Source organism: Megalops cyprinoides, chromosome 10, assembly GCF_013368585.1.
Source record: "Megalops cyprinoides isolate fMegCyp1 chromosome 10, fMegCyp1.pri, whole genome shotgun sequence".
Taxonomy (NCBI): Eukaryota; Metazoa; Chordata; class Actinopteri; order Elopiformes; family Megalopidae; genus Megalops; species Megalops cyprinoides.
Window position 1 is genome coordinate 34,025,063 of NC_050592.1, and position 19,229 is coordinate 34,044,291.

A 19,229-nucleotide genomic window follows, 5' to 3' on the forward strand; every position below is an offset into this window, starting at 1 on the left:
ATGGCAGGAATTACATAAATGTACAAAATTACATAATGTAGTTTTATATTCAGAAATGTGTTCATTATGTTCAATATGTTATGTTCATTTTAAATGACATAAAAGTATTTGTCAGTCAGTTTAATTTAGCCAAATAATTGCAAAATCAAGAGGTCTTCAGTTTGTGGAATGCTTTGTTTTGACAATGTATAAGTTCAAGCGACTGTTGGTCCCGGAGAACAGTTTCTTCCTGGCAAGGCTGCCCTCTGGTGGTGAAGAGGCCACTCATCATTATTGCTTTCAATCCAAGAGTGTCATGACCACACAAAAAAGTACCGTTATGATTGACATTTACAATCAATCACTGAGCTCAGTATATTTTGTTAGAGCCTCCTGAGGTCAACTGTAGTACAGAGAGGTTGAACTAAAACTGAAACCCTTGCAACTTCTTAGATACTTAACACATACTTCAGTTCAATTCTGACAAAAGTTTCTGAAGAAAATAATCAGTGTTCATGGATATAACCTCTTAACCCAGAAATAACCAACACAACATCCAATAACACAAGGAGCACCACAACTTAAAGTTTTATTATAGACATTTTAGATGCATTCTTTTTAAAGCTTCATTTAATGACATGAAGTGTGCTCAAAACTTTATTTCGTTTGTTCATCCCTGAGGGAGTCTGGGAACAGTGATTGCTCATGAAGTTAAATGAACATGTTGGTACGATAACCAATGCTGAGAGGTAGACTGTAGACCAGCATCACTTTACCCTAATTGAACTCCTTGTAAATAGTAATTCTGGTCCAGAGTTCACGTTCCTTCCACAATTAAATATATAAATGTAATTAGGGAAGGGGGGGCAGATTAGTCATTTTGGATACAAAAGCAGTGCATGCCTCATACACATCAATTCCTAGTTCCTAACTTTAAACTTGTGATAATAAACTATAATACAGTAAACTTGCTTGAAATAAGCATGTTCAAACAACTGAGTAAAGCCGTTTTCTCATATGAGCTCTGGACAATGTCCAGAGAATCAGGTACGGACATTGAAGTTGCCCTTTCACACATGTAGCACACAACAGGAGATCGTCCGTGTCAGATGCGTTCTCACCTCACCTTCTCTTAGGCGAGGGGTGGCGAATAGGTAGAGCGTGCAGGAGGCAGGACATGACGCAAAATGTACACTGCAGAAATCACGGTCATGTAGCCGGTTTGTAATTTGGTCATAAACAACCGAGTCTCTTGCCGTTCCTTGAATCTGACGATTTCAATGTCGGCCCTTACCGACAGAAGTTCCCGAATCTTCGTGTAAATGACCCTTATTCTTCATCCTCGGATGTTTGTATTCTTCTGCATGATAGAAACGTCATTAACATGCCTACTCACACACTGTGAATTCTCCGGACAATGACCTGCTCTATTCACACATGGACTCAATCGGACATTACACAGACTTTGTACTAGGGAGCTGGCAGGGTAAAGTCCGTTTAATGTCCAGTCCAACTGATTCAGAAATTTGCGTTCTCACATACAGCTCCTCCGGGTAATGTCTAGATAAGGTCAGGGTGGCAGTGCATGTCTGAAAGGGGCTTAAGAAAACTCAACTTATTTTATCTTCAAACACATCTGTATTAACACATTGAGAAATGACAAGGTGTACACACAAATAATTTAAGGAGAAACTCTTCCATTAGTAATTTCATGACCAAAACACAATCTGATATCATCATTCTGTTAACCACCCAAACAGAAACACTAAGGCCATGCAACATAATCACATACAACCAGTCGGCCAACTTTCTGACAGTCAGATCCTTATAAATACGATGGCTAAGACCACTCGAAATGTAATAGCAACATATGTTGGTTACACGAAATAACACATTGCTGTGAGTTAAAACCCTTTTCCCCACAACGTAGGACTACAGTCTCCACACAATCAAAATGCTGTGCTCTGCGTTATATGTTTCTCTGCATACATTCTAATTCAAAGTGTATAAAATTGTAGATATATTCAGTGCTACAAATATAAAAATGTAATCACAACTATTTTAGAATACTTTCTTTAAATTACGGTAATCATGGTTAAAAACTAATGATTAGAAACAGTTTCCCACTTGAACTCTGTGTTCAGTACAGTACAGCTACCCTTCTATCTGTAATAATAACACAGATTCCACTGGTTCTCGCATTTCAGACAATATTCTGTCAGCCATGCATTCTCCATCTCTTGAACCCCATGAACATACTGCAGGCGTAGCATAGTGTCACCACAAACGCAAACACCTAGAAAAGCAAGGAAGAAAGTTAACGTTACAGCACACAGTATAAATGTACAATCACACTGATGCAACATCTTCTGGTTGAGTGAACATGGAAATTAACTGTTCTTTTATGGCTGAATGTACACTATAAAATGCAACAACCTCAAATATTAACATTTCACAGCTATTCAAACTCTGTAAGTATTACTGTAAGTAGAGTATATTTCCAATCGATTGGCTCTTCTCATTGCTTTCTTTTGACTTCAGATGATTATTATAGAGAAGATAGGCCTAAAATTTAAATACCACACGATGCCAGACAGATGCCAGTAAGCCTCAAGAAACATTGTCTTATTCCTAAAATGAATGCCTTTTGCAATTCAAGTAAATTATTTTGTGTGTGGGTTGATGTAATAAAAACATTTTAAAAGTGTAGATAGACTTTTTAAACTTTATGGAACATTGACACTGACCAGAAAAAGTGTAAGAGCATGTGTAGTAACCTGATAGGGTCACTTTGCTCATCATGTTAGTATGGGTATTTAATGAAACATATCACTTGCAAATAGCAACTTCACAAGTCAGCACAGACTATATAAAAACCCTCTCTAGATTATGACCCCAAAATGGTAACCCTAAGGTGTGAGAACCCATAAAACGGATCCAACAGATGTTCTGTTCACAATACATTACATTATTGGCATTTAGCAGACACTCTTATCCAGAGTGACTTAGATATGTTACAGTTTTTTTTACAATGTCATCCATTTATTCAGCTGGATATTTACTGAGGTGATTCTGGGTTCTATGTGACACAGCCGCCTGACAACAGCATGAAAAACTGGCCCTGTTCAGATGAGTACCAGTAGGGCCCTATATATTGCACCAAAATCGATGATTGTTTTCGACTTTTCTGTCTGCTTCCATTTAACAACAAATGCACATGGCTTCACAGACACACAAACACAGTCACACGCAGCACAGCCTCTCCCCCATATACCATGACAGATCAGAGGGGTATGGTGATTTTGCATGTCTTTACCCTTCAGTTCCCTCACATTATTTAAATTCACAGTTTTCACTCATTTTTAACGATTTCGTGTCTGGATTCTGTGTGTCCGTCCACGGTGTCCACATTGCAAAATTGTAGGCCCCTATGGGTAGGAAGTGGCATCAAGCGCCTACACACTGGGGTACACATCGTCCCCATATTGCGCGTTTACCCAAACACAAACACTTTTAGCAGATTTAGCACTTGCTATGGAGTTGGTAGCTGCACTTGAATCTGCATTATTATGATGCAGTTGCTATGGCAATTGCAGCTAGCATCCAGTTCTGTTGGAAGGTTCTTTCATCTGCCCTGGATAGTTTATTTACTTTAGGGCTGCGTAACATAAGCTGGACTGGTATTTAGCAAATGTCAACTTGTGAATGTATAACCAGCTTTGATATACTGATATGGTTAGCCCATCGCATCACAGCAAGCAAAGGAGCTAGCTACTATTAAAGATTTTTTTTTGTAAAAAATGTAACGAGATATTTATCTGGGGGTGCTGTGGTTCCTGTTACCATCACTTGCTAGTCAGGTATGCTTACTTTTCTCAAAATGGTTAAGGCAGTTAGCACTGGCTAACAAGCCATTGAATAGAATTGAATTGTGTTCACTTACCACTCATTTACCAGTCTACTTACTATGCTATGTTCAAAACCAGTATTCAGAAACTCTGAAGGTGTTCATTTTACTTTACTTTAATAGAACAGGTGTTCTGTTAAAGTAAAGTAAAATGTACAAAAGTTTGTAAAATATGTGGTCATCTTTAAAAAGCTGTCAATGTTAATATATTAATTTTAAGGTCAGTATCAACAAAATCCCTAAAAGAAAGTAGCACCCCAAAACCTGGGACTTATTGTCAGGGCTCCGCCCCCTTAGCCGCGGTGTTCTCGTTTGTTTCCCCTGTGTTTTAGCCCCGCCCCGCTGCCTGTCTGCTCACCTGTATTCTATCACCTCGTCATCCCTGCCCTATATCTCCTCTGCGTGTCCCTGTCTGTTTGCTTGTTCGTTGCAGTGAGTTTTTTCCTGTCTCGTCCCCGCTTTAGCTAACCTGACGTTTTTGACTACTGTTCTCGGATTCCTGCCTGATTCTCGACTTCGCCCTTCGCCTGCCGTCTTGGTTTCGTCTGCCTGATTCGTGATCTCCTGGTTACCGACTCTGCCTGCCCCGACTCCTGATCCTGCATCTGCCCCCGGACTGCCTTCCCGTGTCTCTGAACCCTGCCTGCCCCTGGATTACGAACTGCCTGACGATTTGCAATAAACGCTTGTTTTCGCTTACCCGGTGGTCCGCACTTGTGTCCCGATCCCCAGCCCTGACAGAACGAACAAGCCCGTATGGACCCAGCGGACCTACCGCAGCTGAGGACGGCCCTGGAGCTCCAGGGAGCGCTGCTGGGGGGACACCAGAACCAACTGGATTCCATCAGCCGGTCCCTGGAGGGTTTCGCTACCAGCCTCGCCGAGGTCTCGGCGCGGCTGCAACAATTGCAGCTCAACCAAGAAAGCCAACCCTTTCAGCCAGCAGCTGCCTACCCACCGGCTCCGCCGGCGGCTGCCTATCCACCGGCTCCGCCAGCCCCTCCCGGCCGGGAGCCTCGGCTGCCGCCCCCCCGAGTCATACGCAGGGGATCCAGGAACCTGCCGCTCGTTCCTTTCCCAGTGTTCCCTGGTATTCGAGCTGCAACCCTCCACGTTCCCCACAGACCGGGCAAGGATCGCCTACGTCATCACCTTGCTGACAGGCCGCGCAAGGGAGTGGGGTACCGCGGTCTGGGACGCCGGCGCTCCCTTCTGCCACTCGTATGCCGGTTTCGCCGACGAGATGAGAAGGGTGTTTGACCGTTCCAGGCAGGGCCGCGAGGCAGCGAGAGAGATGCTGCAGGCTCGCCAGGGGCGTCGGTCGGTGTCAGATTTCGCGATCGACTTCCGCACCCTGGCCGCCACCAGCGGATGGAACGCGGAGGCCCAGTTTGACGCCTTCCTCCACGGTCTCGCGGAGCCCATTAAGGACGAGCTGGCCACTCGAGAGCTGCCTGCCAGCTTCGAGGCCCTGGTGGACCTGGCTATCCGAGTGGACCAGCGCCTCTCGCAAAGACGCAGGGAGAGAGCATCCAGCAGCCTGCCCGGTCTCGTCCGTGAGCAGCCCCTCCCGATGGCGGCCAGGGGTCCTGCACCACCATCCCCGGGAACCACCGAGCCCATGCAGGTCGACCGCACCCGCCTGTCTCCCGCGGAGCGCCAACGGAGGCTCAGCACCCAGTCCTGCCTATACTGCGGGCAGTCCGGCCACTTTGTGGTGAACTGCCCGGCCAAGGGCCAGCGGTCCCCCGCAGCAGGGGGATTACAGGTGAGTGTAACCCCGCTGCGTCACTTTCCTCAGACCCGTCCCCTGTTCTCTGCCACCCTGCTCGTCGAAGGTCAGAGCCACGCCGTGTCCGTCCTGATTGACTCCGGGGCAGATGGCAGCTTTATCGACGCCGACTTGGCAGCCCGTCTGCGCCTGCCCCGCGTCCCCCTGCGCTCGCCGTTGGAGGCCCACGCGATCACCGGGGCTCCCCTGGTTCGCGTGACCCACGCCACTCCCCCGGTGAACTTCCTCGTTTCGGGCAACCACCGCGAGGAGATCGTCCTCAACGTTATCCGTTCCCCGCAGGCCGCCGTGGTCTTGGGCCACCCCTGGTTAGCTCGCCACAACCCCCACATCGACTGGGAGGGCAACCGGATCCTGGGCTGGAGCCCCTTTTGCCACTCCCACTGCCTTCGGGCAGCCGTCACCCCTGGATCGCCGATCGCTGCCACCACCGAGGACTTCCCGGACCTGTCGGCACTGCCGCCCGAGTACATGGACCTGAAACCGGTGTTTAGCAAGTCCCGCGCAACATCGCTGCCTCCTCACCGCCCGTATGATTGCGCCATCGACCTGCTGCCCGGCTCGTCCCCCCCTCGGGGGCGACTGTTTTCTTTGTCGCCACCAGAGACCGAGTCCATGAACAAATACATCCGGGAGTCTCTCGCGGCCGGTCTCATTCGCCCCTCCTCCTCTCCTGCGGGAGCCGGATTCTTCTTCGTAGGGAAGAAGGACGGCTCCCTCCGTCCCTGCATTGATTACCGGGGTCTCAACGCCATTACCATCAAGAACCGCTACCCCCTGCCTCTTCTGTCGTCCGCCTTCGAGTCGCTGCAGGGCGCTACCGTCTTCACGCGACTCGATCTCCGCAATGCCTACCACCTGGTCAGGATCCGCGAGGGGGACGAGTGGAAGACGGCGTTCAACACCCCCTCGGGGCACTATGAATATCTCGTCATGCCATTCGGTCTGACGAATTCCCCGGCCGTGTTCCAGTCTCTGGTGAACGACGTCCTCCGTGACATGCTCAACCAGTTCGTATTCGTGTACCTCGACGACATCCTGATCTTCTCTCGCTCCCTGCCCGAGCATGTACAGCACGTCCGCCGCGTCCTGCAGCGCCTGCTCGAAAACCACCTGTACGTGAAAGCGGAGAAGTGTGCCTTCCATCAGCACACTACTTCCTTCCTGGGCTTCGTGATCACGGCAGGTAGCATCCGTATGGACCGGCAGAAGGTCCGCGCAGTGGAGGAGTGGCCGCGCCCCACCTCCCGCAGGGAGCTGCAGCGATTCCTAGGGTTCGCGAATTTCTACCGTCGCTTTATACGCAACTACGGCACGGTAGCGGCTCCCCTCACCGCCCTGACGTCGGTCAACAAGGCGTTCACCTGGCCTTCGGCTGCCGAGGAGGCTTTCCGCAACCTGAAGGCTCGGTTCACCTCGGCGCCCGTCCTTACCCAGCCCGATCCCGCTCGTCAGTACGTGGTGGAGGTGGATGCTTCGGATGTGGGAGTGGGGGCGGTCCTGTCTCAGCGCTCGTCCGCCGACAACAAGCTCCACCCCTGCGCCTACTTCTCTCACCGCCTTACGCCCACCGAGCGTAACTATGACATCGGCGACCGGGAACTGCTAGCCATCAAGCTGGCGCTCGAGGAGTGGAGGCACTGGTTGGAGGGGGCGAGTGCTCCGTTTTTGGTTTGGACTGATCACAAGAATCTCGAGTACGTCCGATCAGCCAAACGCCTCAACCCCCGACAAGCCCGCTGGTCCCTTTTTTTTTCCCGTTTTGATTTCACCCTGTCCTATCGACCCGGCTCTAAGAACGGTAAACCTGACACCCTCTCGCGCCAGCACGCCCCTGCCGGGGACTCCCAGGAACCCAGCACAATCCTGCCAGCCCGATGCGTTGTCGCAGCGGCACTGTGGGACGTCGAAGCCGCCGTCCGCACCGCCCTCCAGAACGAACCGGGTCCCAGCTCCTGTCCCCCTAACCGCCTCTTTGTTCCCCAGCCTGTCCGTTCTCAGGTCCTGCAGTGGGGGCATTCATCCAGGCTCGCTGGCCACCCTGGAGCCCGGCGCACAGCGGCGTTCATTAGCCAGCGGTTTTGGTGGCCCACTTTGGCGGAGGATATCCGGAGCTTCACCGCCGCCTGCTCCGTCTGCGCCCAGAGCAAGACCTCCACCCGACCCCCCGCCGGTCTGCTACAACCCCTGTCTGTCCCCAGACGACCCTGGTCCCATATCGCCCTGGACTTCGTTACTGGCCTGCCACCATCTGACGGTAACACCGCCATCCTCACCGTCGTAGATCGGTTCTCCAAAGCCGTGCACTTCGTCCCCTTACCCAAACTGCCATCCGCCAGGGAGACCGCTCGGCTGCTCATTAACCATGTATTCCGACTGCACGGCCTGCCCTCCGATGTGGTGTCCGACCGAGGGCCCCAGTTTACGTCGAACTTTTGGAGGGCATTTTGCAAATTACTGGGGGCCACCGTCAGTCTGTCCTCTGGTTTTCACCCCCAATCCAACGGCCAGACCGAGCGGGCCAATCAGCAGCTAGAGACGGTGCTACGGTGCCTGACATCTCGGGAGCCGTCTGCGTGGAGCCAGCACCTCCCCTGGGTCGAGTACGCCGTCAACTCCCTTCCCTCTGCTTCCACGGGGCTGTCGCCCTTCCAGTGCTGTGTAGGCTATCAACCTCCCCTATTCCCGGCCCAGGAGGAGGAGGTGGGGGTCCCCTCGGCAACGGCGTTTGTGCAGCGCTGCCATCGCACCTGGAGACGCGCGCGCACCACCCTGCTCCGCTCCTCGGCTCGGGCTAAGCGGTTTGCTGACCGCCGCCGCTCCAAGGCACCCCGTTATCGCCAGGGCCAGCGGGTGTGGCTCTCCACCCGGGACCTTCCCCTCAAGGTGGACTCCCGCAAGCTGGCTCCCCGCTTCATCGGCCCCTTTCCCATCGCCAGAGTAATCAGCCCCACGGCTGTCCGGCTGAAGCTCCCGCTCTCCCTTCGCCGTGTGCACCCCACCTTCCACGTCTCTAAGATTAAGCCCGTTGTCCGCAGTCCTCTCTGCCCTGCCCCCCGGGCTCCTCCGCCGCCCCGCCTGATCGACGGTGCGGTGGCTCACACCGTGCGCCGCCTGCTTAGGGTTCGACGTCGGGGGCGCGGTCTGCAATACCTGGTGGACTGGGAGGGGTATGGTCCCGAGGAGAGGAGCTGGGTGCCTGCAAGGGACATCCTGGACCCGGCCCTGATCCGGGATTTCCACCGCCGACACCCTGGCGAACCCGCTGTGACGCCCGGTGGCGTCCGTAGGGGGGGGGGTACTGTCAGGGCTCCGCCCCCTTAGCCGCGGTGTTCTCGTTTGTTTCCCCTGTGTTTTAGCCCCGCCCCGCTGCCTGTCTGCTCACCTGTATTCTATCACCTCGTCATCCCTGCCCTATATCTCCTCTGCGTGTCCCTGTCTGTTTGCTTGTTCGTTGCAGTGAGTTTTTTCCTGTCTCGTCCCCGCTTTAGCTAACCTGACGTTTTTGACTACTGTTCTCGGATTCCTGCCTGATTCTCGACTTCGCCCTTCGCCTGCCGTCTTGGTTTCGTCTGCCTGATTCGTGATCTCCTGGTTACCGACTCTGCCTGCCCCGACTCCTGATCCTGCATCTGCCCCCGGACTGCCTTCCCGTGTCTCTGAACCCTGCCTGCCCCTGGATTACGAACTGCCTGACGATTTGCAATAAACGCTTGTTTTCGCTTACCCGGTGGTCCGCACTTGTGTCCCGATCCCCAGCCCTGACACTTATATTGCAACAAGTGAAAACTATTACAAAGTGAGCTGAAGATAAACCTGGAAACACCTTATGAGCAGGCAACGGCAGGAACAACACCTGGGCCTGACAGAACACAAGGCTCTGCACCAGTATCAAAGCCACAGAGTTTAACTCATTGGTCACTGATTCAGGTCTATCGAGCTGTAAAGCAGTTAACCTAACTAAAGGACACAGAGCTGTTGTTGCTAATGAGCTACCCTGCTATTTTTTCACTTAGGGTGCTTTTTGCCGCTGCTCAATAAATTCCACCTTTGTCCAGTGTATATTCTTGATGTTCTGCTTGCATTTTACTTTCCCAATTCCTTGGCCTTTTGACAGTGACACTATTGAGTCATTTTTCATTGGCTGCTGGCAGCTCTGGGCCACTTATGAAACCAACGCATAAGCAGGAAGCAGCTTGTAAAGTACTCGAAAGCACAATTATTGTTATATGGTGGTTACATATTGTTATAGTTATGTATTGGTGTATTATCTTAGATTATTACAGGCTGTGACAAGCTACACAATGTAAGATGTTATTTCAAGATTTAATTTCAGTGTACATAGGCCAATTTGTCCAATAATCACAGCAAACTCACAAAAAGAATCAGAGGAGCTACACTACGTTAAAATGTGTAAGCTGTGTATTACTAAAATGTATCTTTAAGAAGTTGAAGACCTACAAATCCACCCAGTTAAAAATACTGTTTGAAACTAAATTGTTTTGCGTCAAACAGACCCTGAAGATGTTTCCAGGGAACATTTCACTGCTAATCAGTTGGGCAGTTTTGGCTTCCCCTTCAACTGCCTGCTTACAGACTGTAAGTTAGTTCAGTCTGCATCTAGTGTGGACATCCTGAACATTGTTGTTTGGACTAGGCTAAGTACCACTTTCCAGATTGAGATTCTAAGTAGCTTTAGATGTAAGATTAAGACAGTAGTCAGAGAGGTCAGCTCTAACTGGGTTAAAATTACTGGGAAATCTGAAATTATTGAAAAATATTTTTCCTGAATTAGTTGAGGTGAGAGCCAAGGTATATTCATACAGGACTGGATTGAAGTAAGAATGTGTTTTTAATCAGCAGACTTCATTCAGATAGACAGCATGACAGTAACATGCTTTCTGTCTTTCCCTTTTTTCCATTCTTAGTTCTGACTTTTTAAAAATGGACTTGCTGGACTCTGGAATTTTTTTGAAAGAATGAAACCTATTTGCTGCTAACAGTACAACAGTGCAACAAGGCAGTTGCAGTTAATTTTTTCTCAAAAACAAAATGTGTCTCCCTCATGGATACAAAATGAGACGTGGAGTTATATACTCACTGTGGCCGCCACATTAATACTGTACTGACGGACGTCCAGGACGGTGAAAACGTTGCCTGTTGGCCGGGTCATGCAGACAGTGGTTTGGTTCATGCTGGCCGTGGTGACAGCTGCGGCTGTCGTTGCGGCTTCCAGAACGAAGGCGGCGAAGTAGAACAGTAGTGCAACGAAGTGGTACACCACGTCCTTTTGGTGAAGATGGAAATAAACAAACAAAAATAACAGTGTGTCACCTGCACATTTACTGACCTCACTGTACAGTTTTGACCTGCATGACTTCTCAGGTCTTGATTTAAATGTAAGACCTTTCCTACAACATTATTTACTAGCTTAGCTGACACTGCTATCCCATTTCAGTTGCATTTTAGATATCATTCCTTTCACTTGCATTGTAGATAATATTCATTTCACTTGCATTTCAGATATTCCTTTTTTACAGCCTGATAGTCAAAGCAACCATTTTACTCTGTTTGCAGGGTGGAAGAGAAGTGCCCTGCTGGGGATTCAAAATCTAGTTCCTTAGATCCTGCTTAGTTACTGTGACCTTGTTTCAATGTCAGTGAAACACCGTGCATATGTCCTCCATCTGACCTCCATGGTTTATACCAGACACAATAAAGCAGTGGATTCAAGCCAAATAATGGAATATGCCCCAGATGCATTATGTGTAAACTATGAAGAAGAGGTTTCACTCCAAAGCTGATTGCATTGTTTGCTGGAATCTGCTCATTGTATTAAACAACGTTAAATGTTTTGTGCGAACGTGTTTTATGGAGGATCCTCATCTCAGGTGTCTTTCATCTCATAAAACAGAAGATCTTTATTCAATCAGTTAAATTCAAACAGGTTGATTGTTTGTGGTTGTTATTGACATCGTAATTTTCTCTGTCTCACTGGATATCAATTACTCTGGTCCATGAGGAATCACACTTTTTGGCTGTTAGTTTGGCTGCTAGTGGCTGGCCTTGCTGGTTTGTGAGTTCTGTTTTAAATTATTTGACTTTTGAAATTTTTGCTCTTTCTCCCATGCCTTATGCACACTGCATAGACAGACACCATAACATGGATATTTCACTCAAACTCAAGCCAACGTCATCTTCTGGGATACAAGATGTTTAGCTATGGAGCTTACCACACATGAGATAGGACAAACAAAAAGCCAGTGAGAAATGACATTGGGGCCAGGAGCTGCTGTAGTTGACCCCCCATTTGGACATCATAAACAAGAAAAAAGTAGAGATGGGGTGGAGGAGGGATGCAGGTAACATGAGAAGGAAGTTGTAAATGGGATTTTTATACTTGTGGATGGAACCACTTCATTAATTGTGTAAGGGCTATCTGAAAATTCTCCTCCCAAACCTTCATTTGGAACTTCAATTATTTTGATGATACTGCCTATTTAAGACAATGTCCTGTGATACTCAGTTTCCCCTGTTAGTTTTCCCATAACACTCCCCTATAACATCTGCGCAGTAGTAGCTATGCCACATATGACAACTCTGTATTATTGTGGAGCCACAGGGCATGCACACCCTTGCTGTCTCCGAGGACACAGAGCTTCAGCGGTCTCCTCAGGGAGTCCCTGGCCGTACCTATTTTCAGTCTGCTTATTCAAGCGATCTACACGTAGTGTTTTTGCTCATTTAAACTCTGATTTTGAGGTAGACAATATGCATTTGTTTTGAAAATGCAAGTCATGTCTGTACAATAAACCTGTACTTTCATGCTCTGGTAACCAGAGCATACTACCTTAACTATCCCCTCAAGACACAAGTCTGGATGGGATTCAGGGATATGCATGTATGTCAGTTCAAGGGTAGCGATCCTGGAGTATTGTTTGTTTGGGTGCAAATTAGAGAAGTTGGCAAAATTGGTGAGGGCTGCAGGAGAATATCAGGGAGTGAAAAACACATGCCTTTTTGGCTATTAAGGGAGTTGAAAATATAAAACTGCAGTTGGGAGCTTCACACTGAAACACTGATATTTTTGTGTGGATCAGTGATCAGCTTCAGGCAAGTGGTTCAGGAGGCATTCTGAAAGACGCTAAAGAAATTTCAGACTCAGTGCATAGATGTGTGGGATGCCCTTTGGTAGCTCCGCTGATACTAAAGGAATGTGTGTCACAGCTCCTCCACCCAAACCTTGGCACAGTTGGACTATGTGTGGTGAAAACAAGCCATATCAATTTTTGACCTCCAGAATCGATCGGTGGCACAGGATCAGGAAAGGCATTGTGTTGTGAAGGCACTCTGAATGGGAAACGGAGGCTGTGCATGCCTGGCCCATGGATGGATCTGCGTGTTCAGGGTGTTGGCGCGGGCTTGCTAAACCTGGAATCTCATCACTATAGTGACTCTGTAAAAAGGCTCTCAAAAGGCAAAGGTTTGGCCACAAATGCCATGAAGACATGCCTGTGAAAGCTAACAGATTCTGAACTACAGCATAATACGTGGCAGAAGAACAGATTTAAATTGCTCCGTTTCAAGCAGGCAGTGGAAAAAAACAATGTGTTTTGCTTCTCTCCCTGAGCTCTGACAGAGCGACACCCATTTGGTGTACACACAACTGCCAAGAGGAATTCTTTTGCAAAGTTTGCATGCATTAGGCTGTTAAACAGAACCACAGGTGGCTAAATGCTGCAGCGAGAAAAAAAGCCATTCTTGCCGAATATCCAAAGGGAACCTCACATAAAAGTGCAAAATTGATGATTTGTACATCTTTTATAAATTACAAGCAAGACCTGAGCTACAATTTTAAAGCAAATGATGCATGTATAAGCATGTCAAACAGACACGTGTGGGCAAAGATATGACCATTAATCACAGTCATAATGGAGACATTCAATAGCCTTGGCTTAGGGATCTGGGCCAGGACAACATTCAGCAGAGTCAGGAATTTTGCAATATGTGGGTGAGATCCACATAATGACTGCTGCTGATATTCTGGTTTCTCAAAATGGGACAATCGTGCAAGCAAATACCTCTCCCCATGTTGCTTCTCCACAGATACGCTTGTTATTTGCAGCTGCATTCTCTAATCCAACAGCACAAGACTTTCCAAGTTAACTGAGGTAGGCACGAATAGGATACAGTCATGGTAGGCATGCTGGGGGATACAGCCATGACCATCTACCTCTGACATGGCACAAACCATGACCCCACTCAGTGGCCAAACTCTCTGACACTGAAAAATGGCTGCATGTTTGCAGCAACCTTTGATGCCATCTGAAAGCTTGTTGCAAGAATGCTTGCTCATGTTGTGAGAGCAATGTGCCAGGCAGTTTGCTTTTAAAATCTGGTTGTTTTCAGTGTGCGGTAACCAGTAAATCAAAAGTGGTTTACTGGAGATTACACACTGATGCAATGAAGAGATAATAGAAATGCCCTTCTGTTGTCCTCATTTGAGTAGCAAGAGCAACATATCTGAGAATCTATTAGGTCTGATGGCAATGATGTATGGACCACAAACCTAAGGTCTAAAATACTGAGACATTACTGACTGCTAGAACTGCTTGTGTTCCTCCACTGGTTACTTACTATACTTGTATGAAAGGAAATGAAAATGAGTGTTAAGCTTTGTGCCACAGTCCAGGGTGTTGTAACTTATGCCATGCTTGTGGCACACCATAGAAACCTTGCACTCTCACTGTTTTTCAAACAACGAATCGTCTTAAACACCTGTCATATTGAGGGGAGACATATAATCAGTTGTTCTCTAGATGCACAAAGGCCCCCGCGTGCCAGAGACCAGACATCATTCGATATGATCTAATCTGTCGCGCAGTCAAGCTAGGGCTGTGGTGATTTTGTGTGTGTGTCACTACAATGACATGCAAATCGGAAAACGGGGCGTTTTGGTGAACTTTGCTGGCTGTCTGGCAGATGATGTCACAGCGGAAAAACCTGCGGGTGTAGACTTTTAACCACCGTTAAATACTGGCATTTGCGTTTCCGTCAGGTTTAGCGTCATAATAAACTTGCATGCATAAACTCCAAAACCCCTCTTTTGTTTTGGTCCAAACGGACCACATGCTCCCGCGGTAGACCTTTTCGTGCGAGATATCGACAAACGGACAGTTAAGATGGAGAGCTAGGAATGCGACAGGATGCTTATTATTACCTGTAAAAACATAGGCTCAAAGGAGTAAAATTTCAAACTTGAAACATTGTGTGCTGTAAAGCGAAACCGCTTTCCACGCGCCATCATAGAATCGCTATGTTACAAGAAGTCGCTGATAGCGCTAAAAGATTTAGCTCTGTGCCACTTAGGCTAAATGCTACACAATAGTGAACTACATGACAATCGGATTCACGCATGGGGCAGTAGGTTTTCGGTTTAAAAAGAGGTTGTCATGACTAATACGGTACTTACAGAAACCCTATGTGTGATACTGTCACAGTATATTAGGTTTCTGGACTGACTACTAGTAGAGCTCGCTTTGCTGCACTGGGCTGCCAGTCAGTGCCAACACCTGCATGCAGTGTTTGTTTTACCTAACACCACAGGGTTTGGCCCCAGTACACATGCATTACATCTAAAAATAGCATGTTTGATTTCCTCTACGGGGCACTTCTACGGTTCTACAAGCCGGTTCTACATTGTGGAGCTCTACAATGTTTGAAATGTTATCTACTTTTTCTGGACTAGACACTTGAGCAATTGGATATTTAATTATTTTGACTGAAAGCACCCTTCGGCTGCATTATATTCAAAGGGTGATACCTTTCGATGTACGTTGTCTGATGTTAAAATGAAACTGGACGTGAACATACACTGGACGTGGTCATACATCTCCGCAAAGCGCGATCAAGATTTGAGGTTGGGTCACTGTTGTGACAGTGCGTCGTGCCATAGCTGTAGCATACTGCATTACGAAAGAGTTGTCATATGAACTTGTATTCCAGTTACATATTTCAGGGACACAGGGAACAAGGAAACACCCTTAATACACTATTTTTTCAAGAGTTTTCGTCTTGGAAACTAAAACGACTACAGTATGTGATCGGCAATGAGGTTTTGGTTACAGCAGACATAAAAGCTGTGACACAAATGTGACAAAAACAGATCGTAGTAAAGGTGTGGGCCTTGCAATGAAACAGGACGCAATATAAGGTGAAAAGCTGGTTACAGTATGTCTATTCTCTTCAGGTGGACAACTAGTTTCTTACCAGGAAATTCCAATCAGTGTTGATCCTATCGGCGAAGCCCAGGAGAAAAACAACGAGGTACGCTGCGGAGCCGACAAACATGCTAACTGACACAAACATAACCCAGCCTTGTAACAGTGGGACAGGAACGTTGGAGGAGGCCACGAGAATCCATACCAGTCCTCCAAAGAGCTACAACAGGAGAGAAGAGCAACAGTCACAACACATTTGCCGAGGACATCACCAAATTATGAGCGCACACAGATAAGGATTATATCGTCTTCTGTTATAACTAACAGGAGGAGGACCAGGAGAACAGTTATGTATTCACTGGTCTGTGGTCGTCTCATTCCTGAACAATAAACATTGGTATCTGCATTCACATACGGAGATGAAAGTAGTCTTTATGGCTAATTCTGGCACATTTACAGAAATGTTGTTTTATATGCACTGTAGGCTACCTAATATATAAACTCAATAAAACACAGAAATATCATAATTGTCCTTATTTATCCATATGGTGGATAGATTGAATGTCTTTTAAACACCCTCAATGTAATCAATGAACCCTGAGACTCTTATGAAAGGTTTTTGTTTCTAGCTAGCTACCCTGAAGGCGCTAACGGAACAGGTAGGTGGGGGAAGGAAAAGAACAGTACGAACGTTACAGTAGGCTACAACCAATCCGATTCTGTTAAATAAAATTTAAAGCACTAAGTTTAATTTAAGTATTAAATACTCTTCTGTTACAGTCGCTTCTGGGAAAAGATCTTTTCTGATATGCTGTAGTATGGGAGGGGTATACGTCTGTAAGAGTGTAGTGGTAGTTATTGAGGTAATAATTTGCCTACCAACGCAATTGTACAAAAGCAGTTTCTCCCAAATTTGCACTGAACTACACTCCATGGTACGCTGCACTTAAATGCTTTAAAAAGTGGGATCTTCTGTAAACGGTAGTTCAGTTATCTGGCACTTTGCTTAGCAACGTCATGAGCTTTTAGCGAAGACAACACCAAAATACTTACAATTTCCAAGCAGACCAGAGCCCCTGAATACGTTCGCAAAATGTCAAGTCCAACAGGTAAGGAGATGGTCGGAGCTGGAAAAGTGGTGGCCGCCGGATTTGTTGGTGCCGACATCGTTTTTGTGACTCAGAGGCGTTTGTTCAACAGAGGACAAGACCGTAGGAAAATTCCTGGTGGATCATGTGTCCCAAACAGGTCGGGCAGGTGTACAGCCACTCCCATTTCTTCTCTTATACGACGGCGCCACTAGCCCGCAGAGCTGCTTCTTGCTAAACAGTGAGCTCGGTAAAGATTAATTGACCATGAATAAATTAACGCAAATACTAAGTGTAAAAATAGAACAGGCCTACGTGACAAACAAGAGGAATTGTTAAGTTTTTTTTTTTTAATAAAATGTCCATTAACGTATTGAAACCACCTTTATATCCAGATAGAATCAGTCAAATAAATATGCTGGGCGACCGCACGTTTCTAGCGAGTTAGAAACTGCAGTGGGCTCGTCTTCACCTTGAGCCGATCAGTGATTTGCTAGGTGCAACGGCCTCATTCGAAAGTAAATAATTGCACAGTTTGAGTTTATCGTTGAGTGAGCATTTACGACGTGTTGACCTTTTATGCAAAACAGAAGGATAATGTATGTATGTATGCGTCATATAAATCGTAAAACCTAAACACCAGGTTGAAACGTTTTGAAATAAAATCACGCAAGTGTTTAAAAGGGGAAATGAGTGAGTTCCACCGACGCGTGGACGTAAAAGTGTGTTGTACAAGGTTGACGTTTAAGGCGAGGGATGTTTTTCAGTCTTTCACTACAGTCAGCTGTACTAAGCAGGCAAGTTAATTATTACATGCGATTTGCAGATAAGCGCACGCTCTGTTTAGATAAGCGTTTGTAAAGTGCATTTTCTAATTATATACAGAATGGGACTGGAGAGAGTAAGCGTGGTGTATGGCTATGGCTTTCCTTTTATGGTTTCATTTATCCAATAAGAACGGCTAAACGTGTTGCTTCATCCATTCCAGAAAAACTGATGTCATGGATTATTATTATTATTATTTATTTTATTTTTTAACGGAGTTGACTGTGACATGTTGCCTGAAAAGTAACAATTTCAGATTTTGGGGTTAAGAAACGAACACACTAATGTTCAGAATCAACCTCAGCTTTTGAATTTTGTTGTTTTGTTGAGCACTGGCGCAAGAGGCCGCGGAGCGGACATTAGTGTATAACTGTATGTGGAAGGGTTTGTTCTCCCTACGGAGAGTAGTTCTTAAGAGAAAGTGTGTTAGCTGGCTAACACTGTGTGCTTAATCAGAATGGAGAATGTATTATTGTAAACATTGTTTGCATGAAATGCTAAAAACCCGGAAAAGAGCTTGAGTGTTATAGCTATAGACTCTATATCTTTTCTAGTTGACAGAAGTGATGAGTCATAGTAATCACTCGATAAGGATTACTTAGTGCCCACCATGCTTGGATGGAGCTGAAATCATCCCCGCGGACAAACTGTGTGGTACGAAAAGTGTGTCATGGCTGTCATGGTCATACTCATGTCTGTCACCCCCGAGTGGTGTGATTGTTGCTGTGTTATTGTGTCTGTAATGTCAACTAAAATGTGATATGCATCAGTCCAGGAGAGTGAGGGCAGATTACGCGAAACGATGCGAGAGTTTCTGCCACTCAAACGAATTCAGTCTGGAAGCAAAAACATGGGCTCTTAATCCTTGCTGTTGTCACTCCATCGGGAGATCTGCTCCTTGTCACTGTTACTGTAGGAATCGGTAGACGTAATTCTTCTGAAGACACAGTATCTGGGTGCTCTCTGTTACTACAGGTGGTTCAGATTGGGGACAGAGGACTGAGTTTAGGGTTCTGAACGGTTCTGGGTTTAAAGTTGAAAGAATTAATATAGGTCGACCCTGCATTGAGATGTGTAATGTACACTTCTTCAGTAAAGATGCTATGACAAAGATTTCCTGAATTTAAACAACATAAAATTTAAACTGTTACTGAAGGCTGTTACCATGGTCGGGAATAATTGAGATTCTGTGCAATTTGGTATTGATAAACAATTAACTTTGATATGCACATTTAAAGGGACTTGCTTCCTTAGTTGTCTGCTACAGAGTTCATATGAGCAAACAGTTTTCTGTAACAATATCCTTTGTAAGGTATTTGTTTTGTAGCACATCTGCAACAAAACCTACCCAGATTTTATAGATTTAAATGTTTTACTGCAGTCCATTGGAAAGGGGGTCTCCTAGGGCACTTTCATTG

General features: G+C 46.7%; 1 protein-coding gene across 1 annotated transcript; it reads right to left on the reverse strand.

The window, feature by feature from the left end:
• Positions 1-559: 559 nt before the first annotated feature.
• On the reverse strand, positions 560-17,257 carry mal2 (mal, T cell differentiation protein 2). The gene is made up of 4 exons (XM_036537976.1): positions 16,952-17,257; positions 15,948-16,118; positions 10,780-10,965; positions 560-2,275 (listed from the first exon to the last, which is right to left on the reverse strand). Exons 1-4 carry the CDS (start codon positions 17,063-17,065, stop codon positions 2,198-2,200), a joined length of 549 nt encoding a protein of 182 aa, XP_036393869.1. The 5' UTR covers positions 17,066-17,257; the 3' UTR covers positions 560-2,197.
• Positions 17,258-19,229: the final 1,972 nt, after the last annotated feature.

Bases quoted from the DNA above. Each gene is read 5' to 3' on its own strand.
- mal2 (XM_036537976.1), bottom strand. From the start codon at position 17,065: ATGTCGGCACCAACAAATCCGGCGGCCACCACTTTTCCAGCTCCGACC. The intron at 16,119-16,951 runs GTAAGTATTTTG...CTCCTGTTGTAG, and splicing joins CTCTGGTCTGCTTGGAAATT to CTCTTTGGAGGACTGGTATG. The intron at 10,966-15,947 runs GTAAGAAACTAG...CTTCACCAAAAG, and splicing joins ACACTGATTGGAATTTCCTG to GACGTGGTGTACCACTTCGT.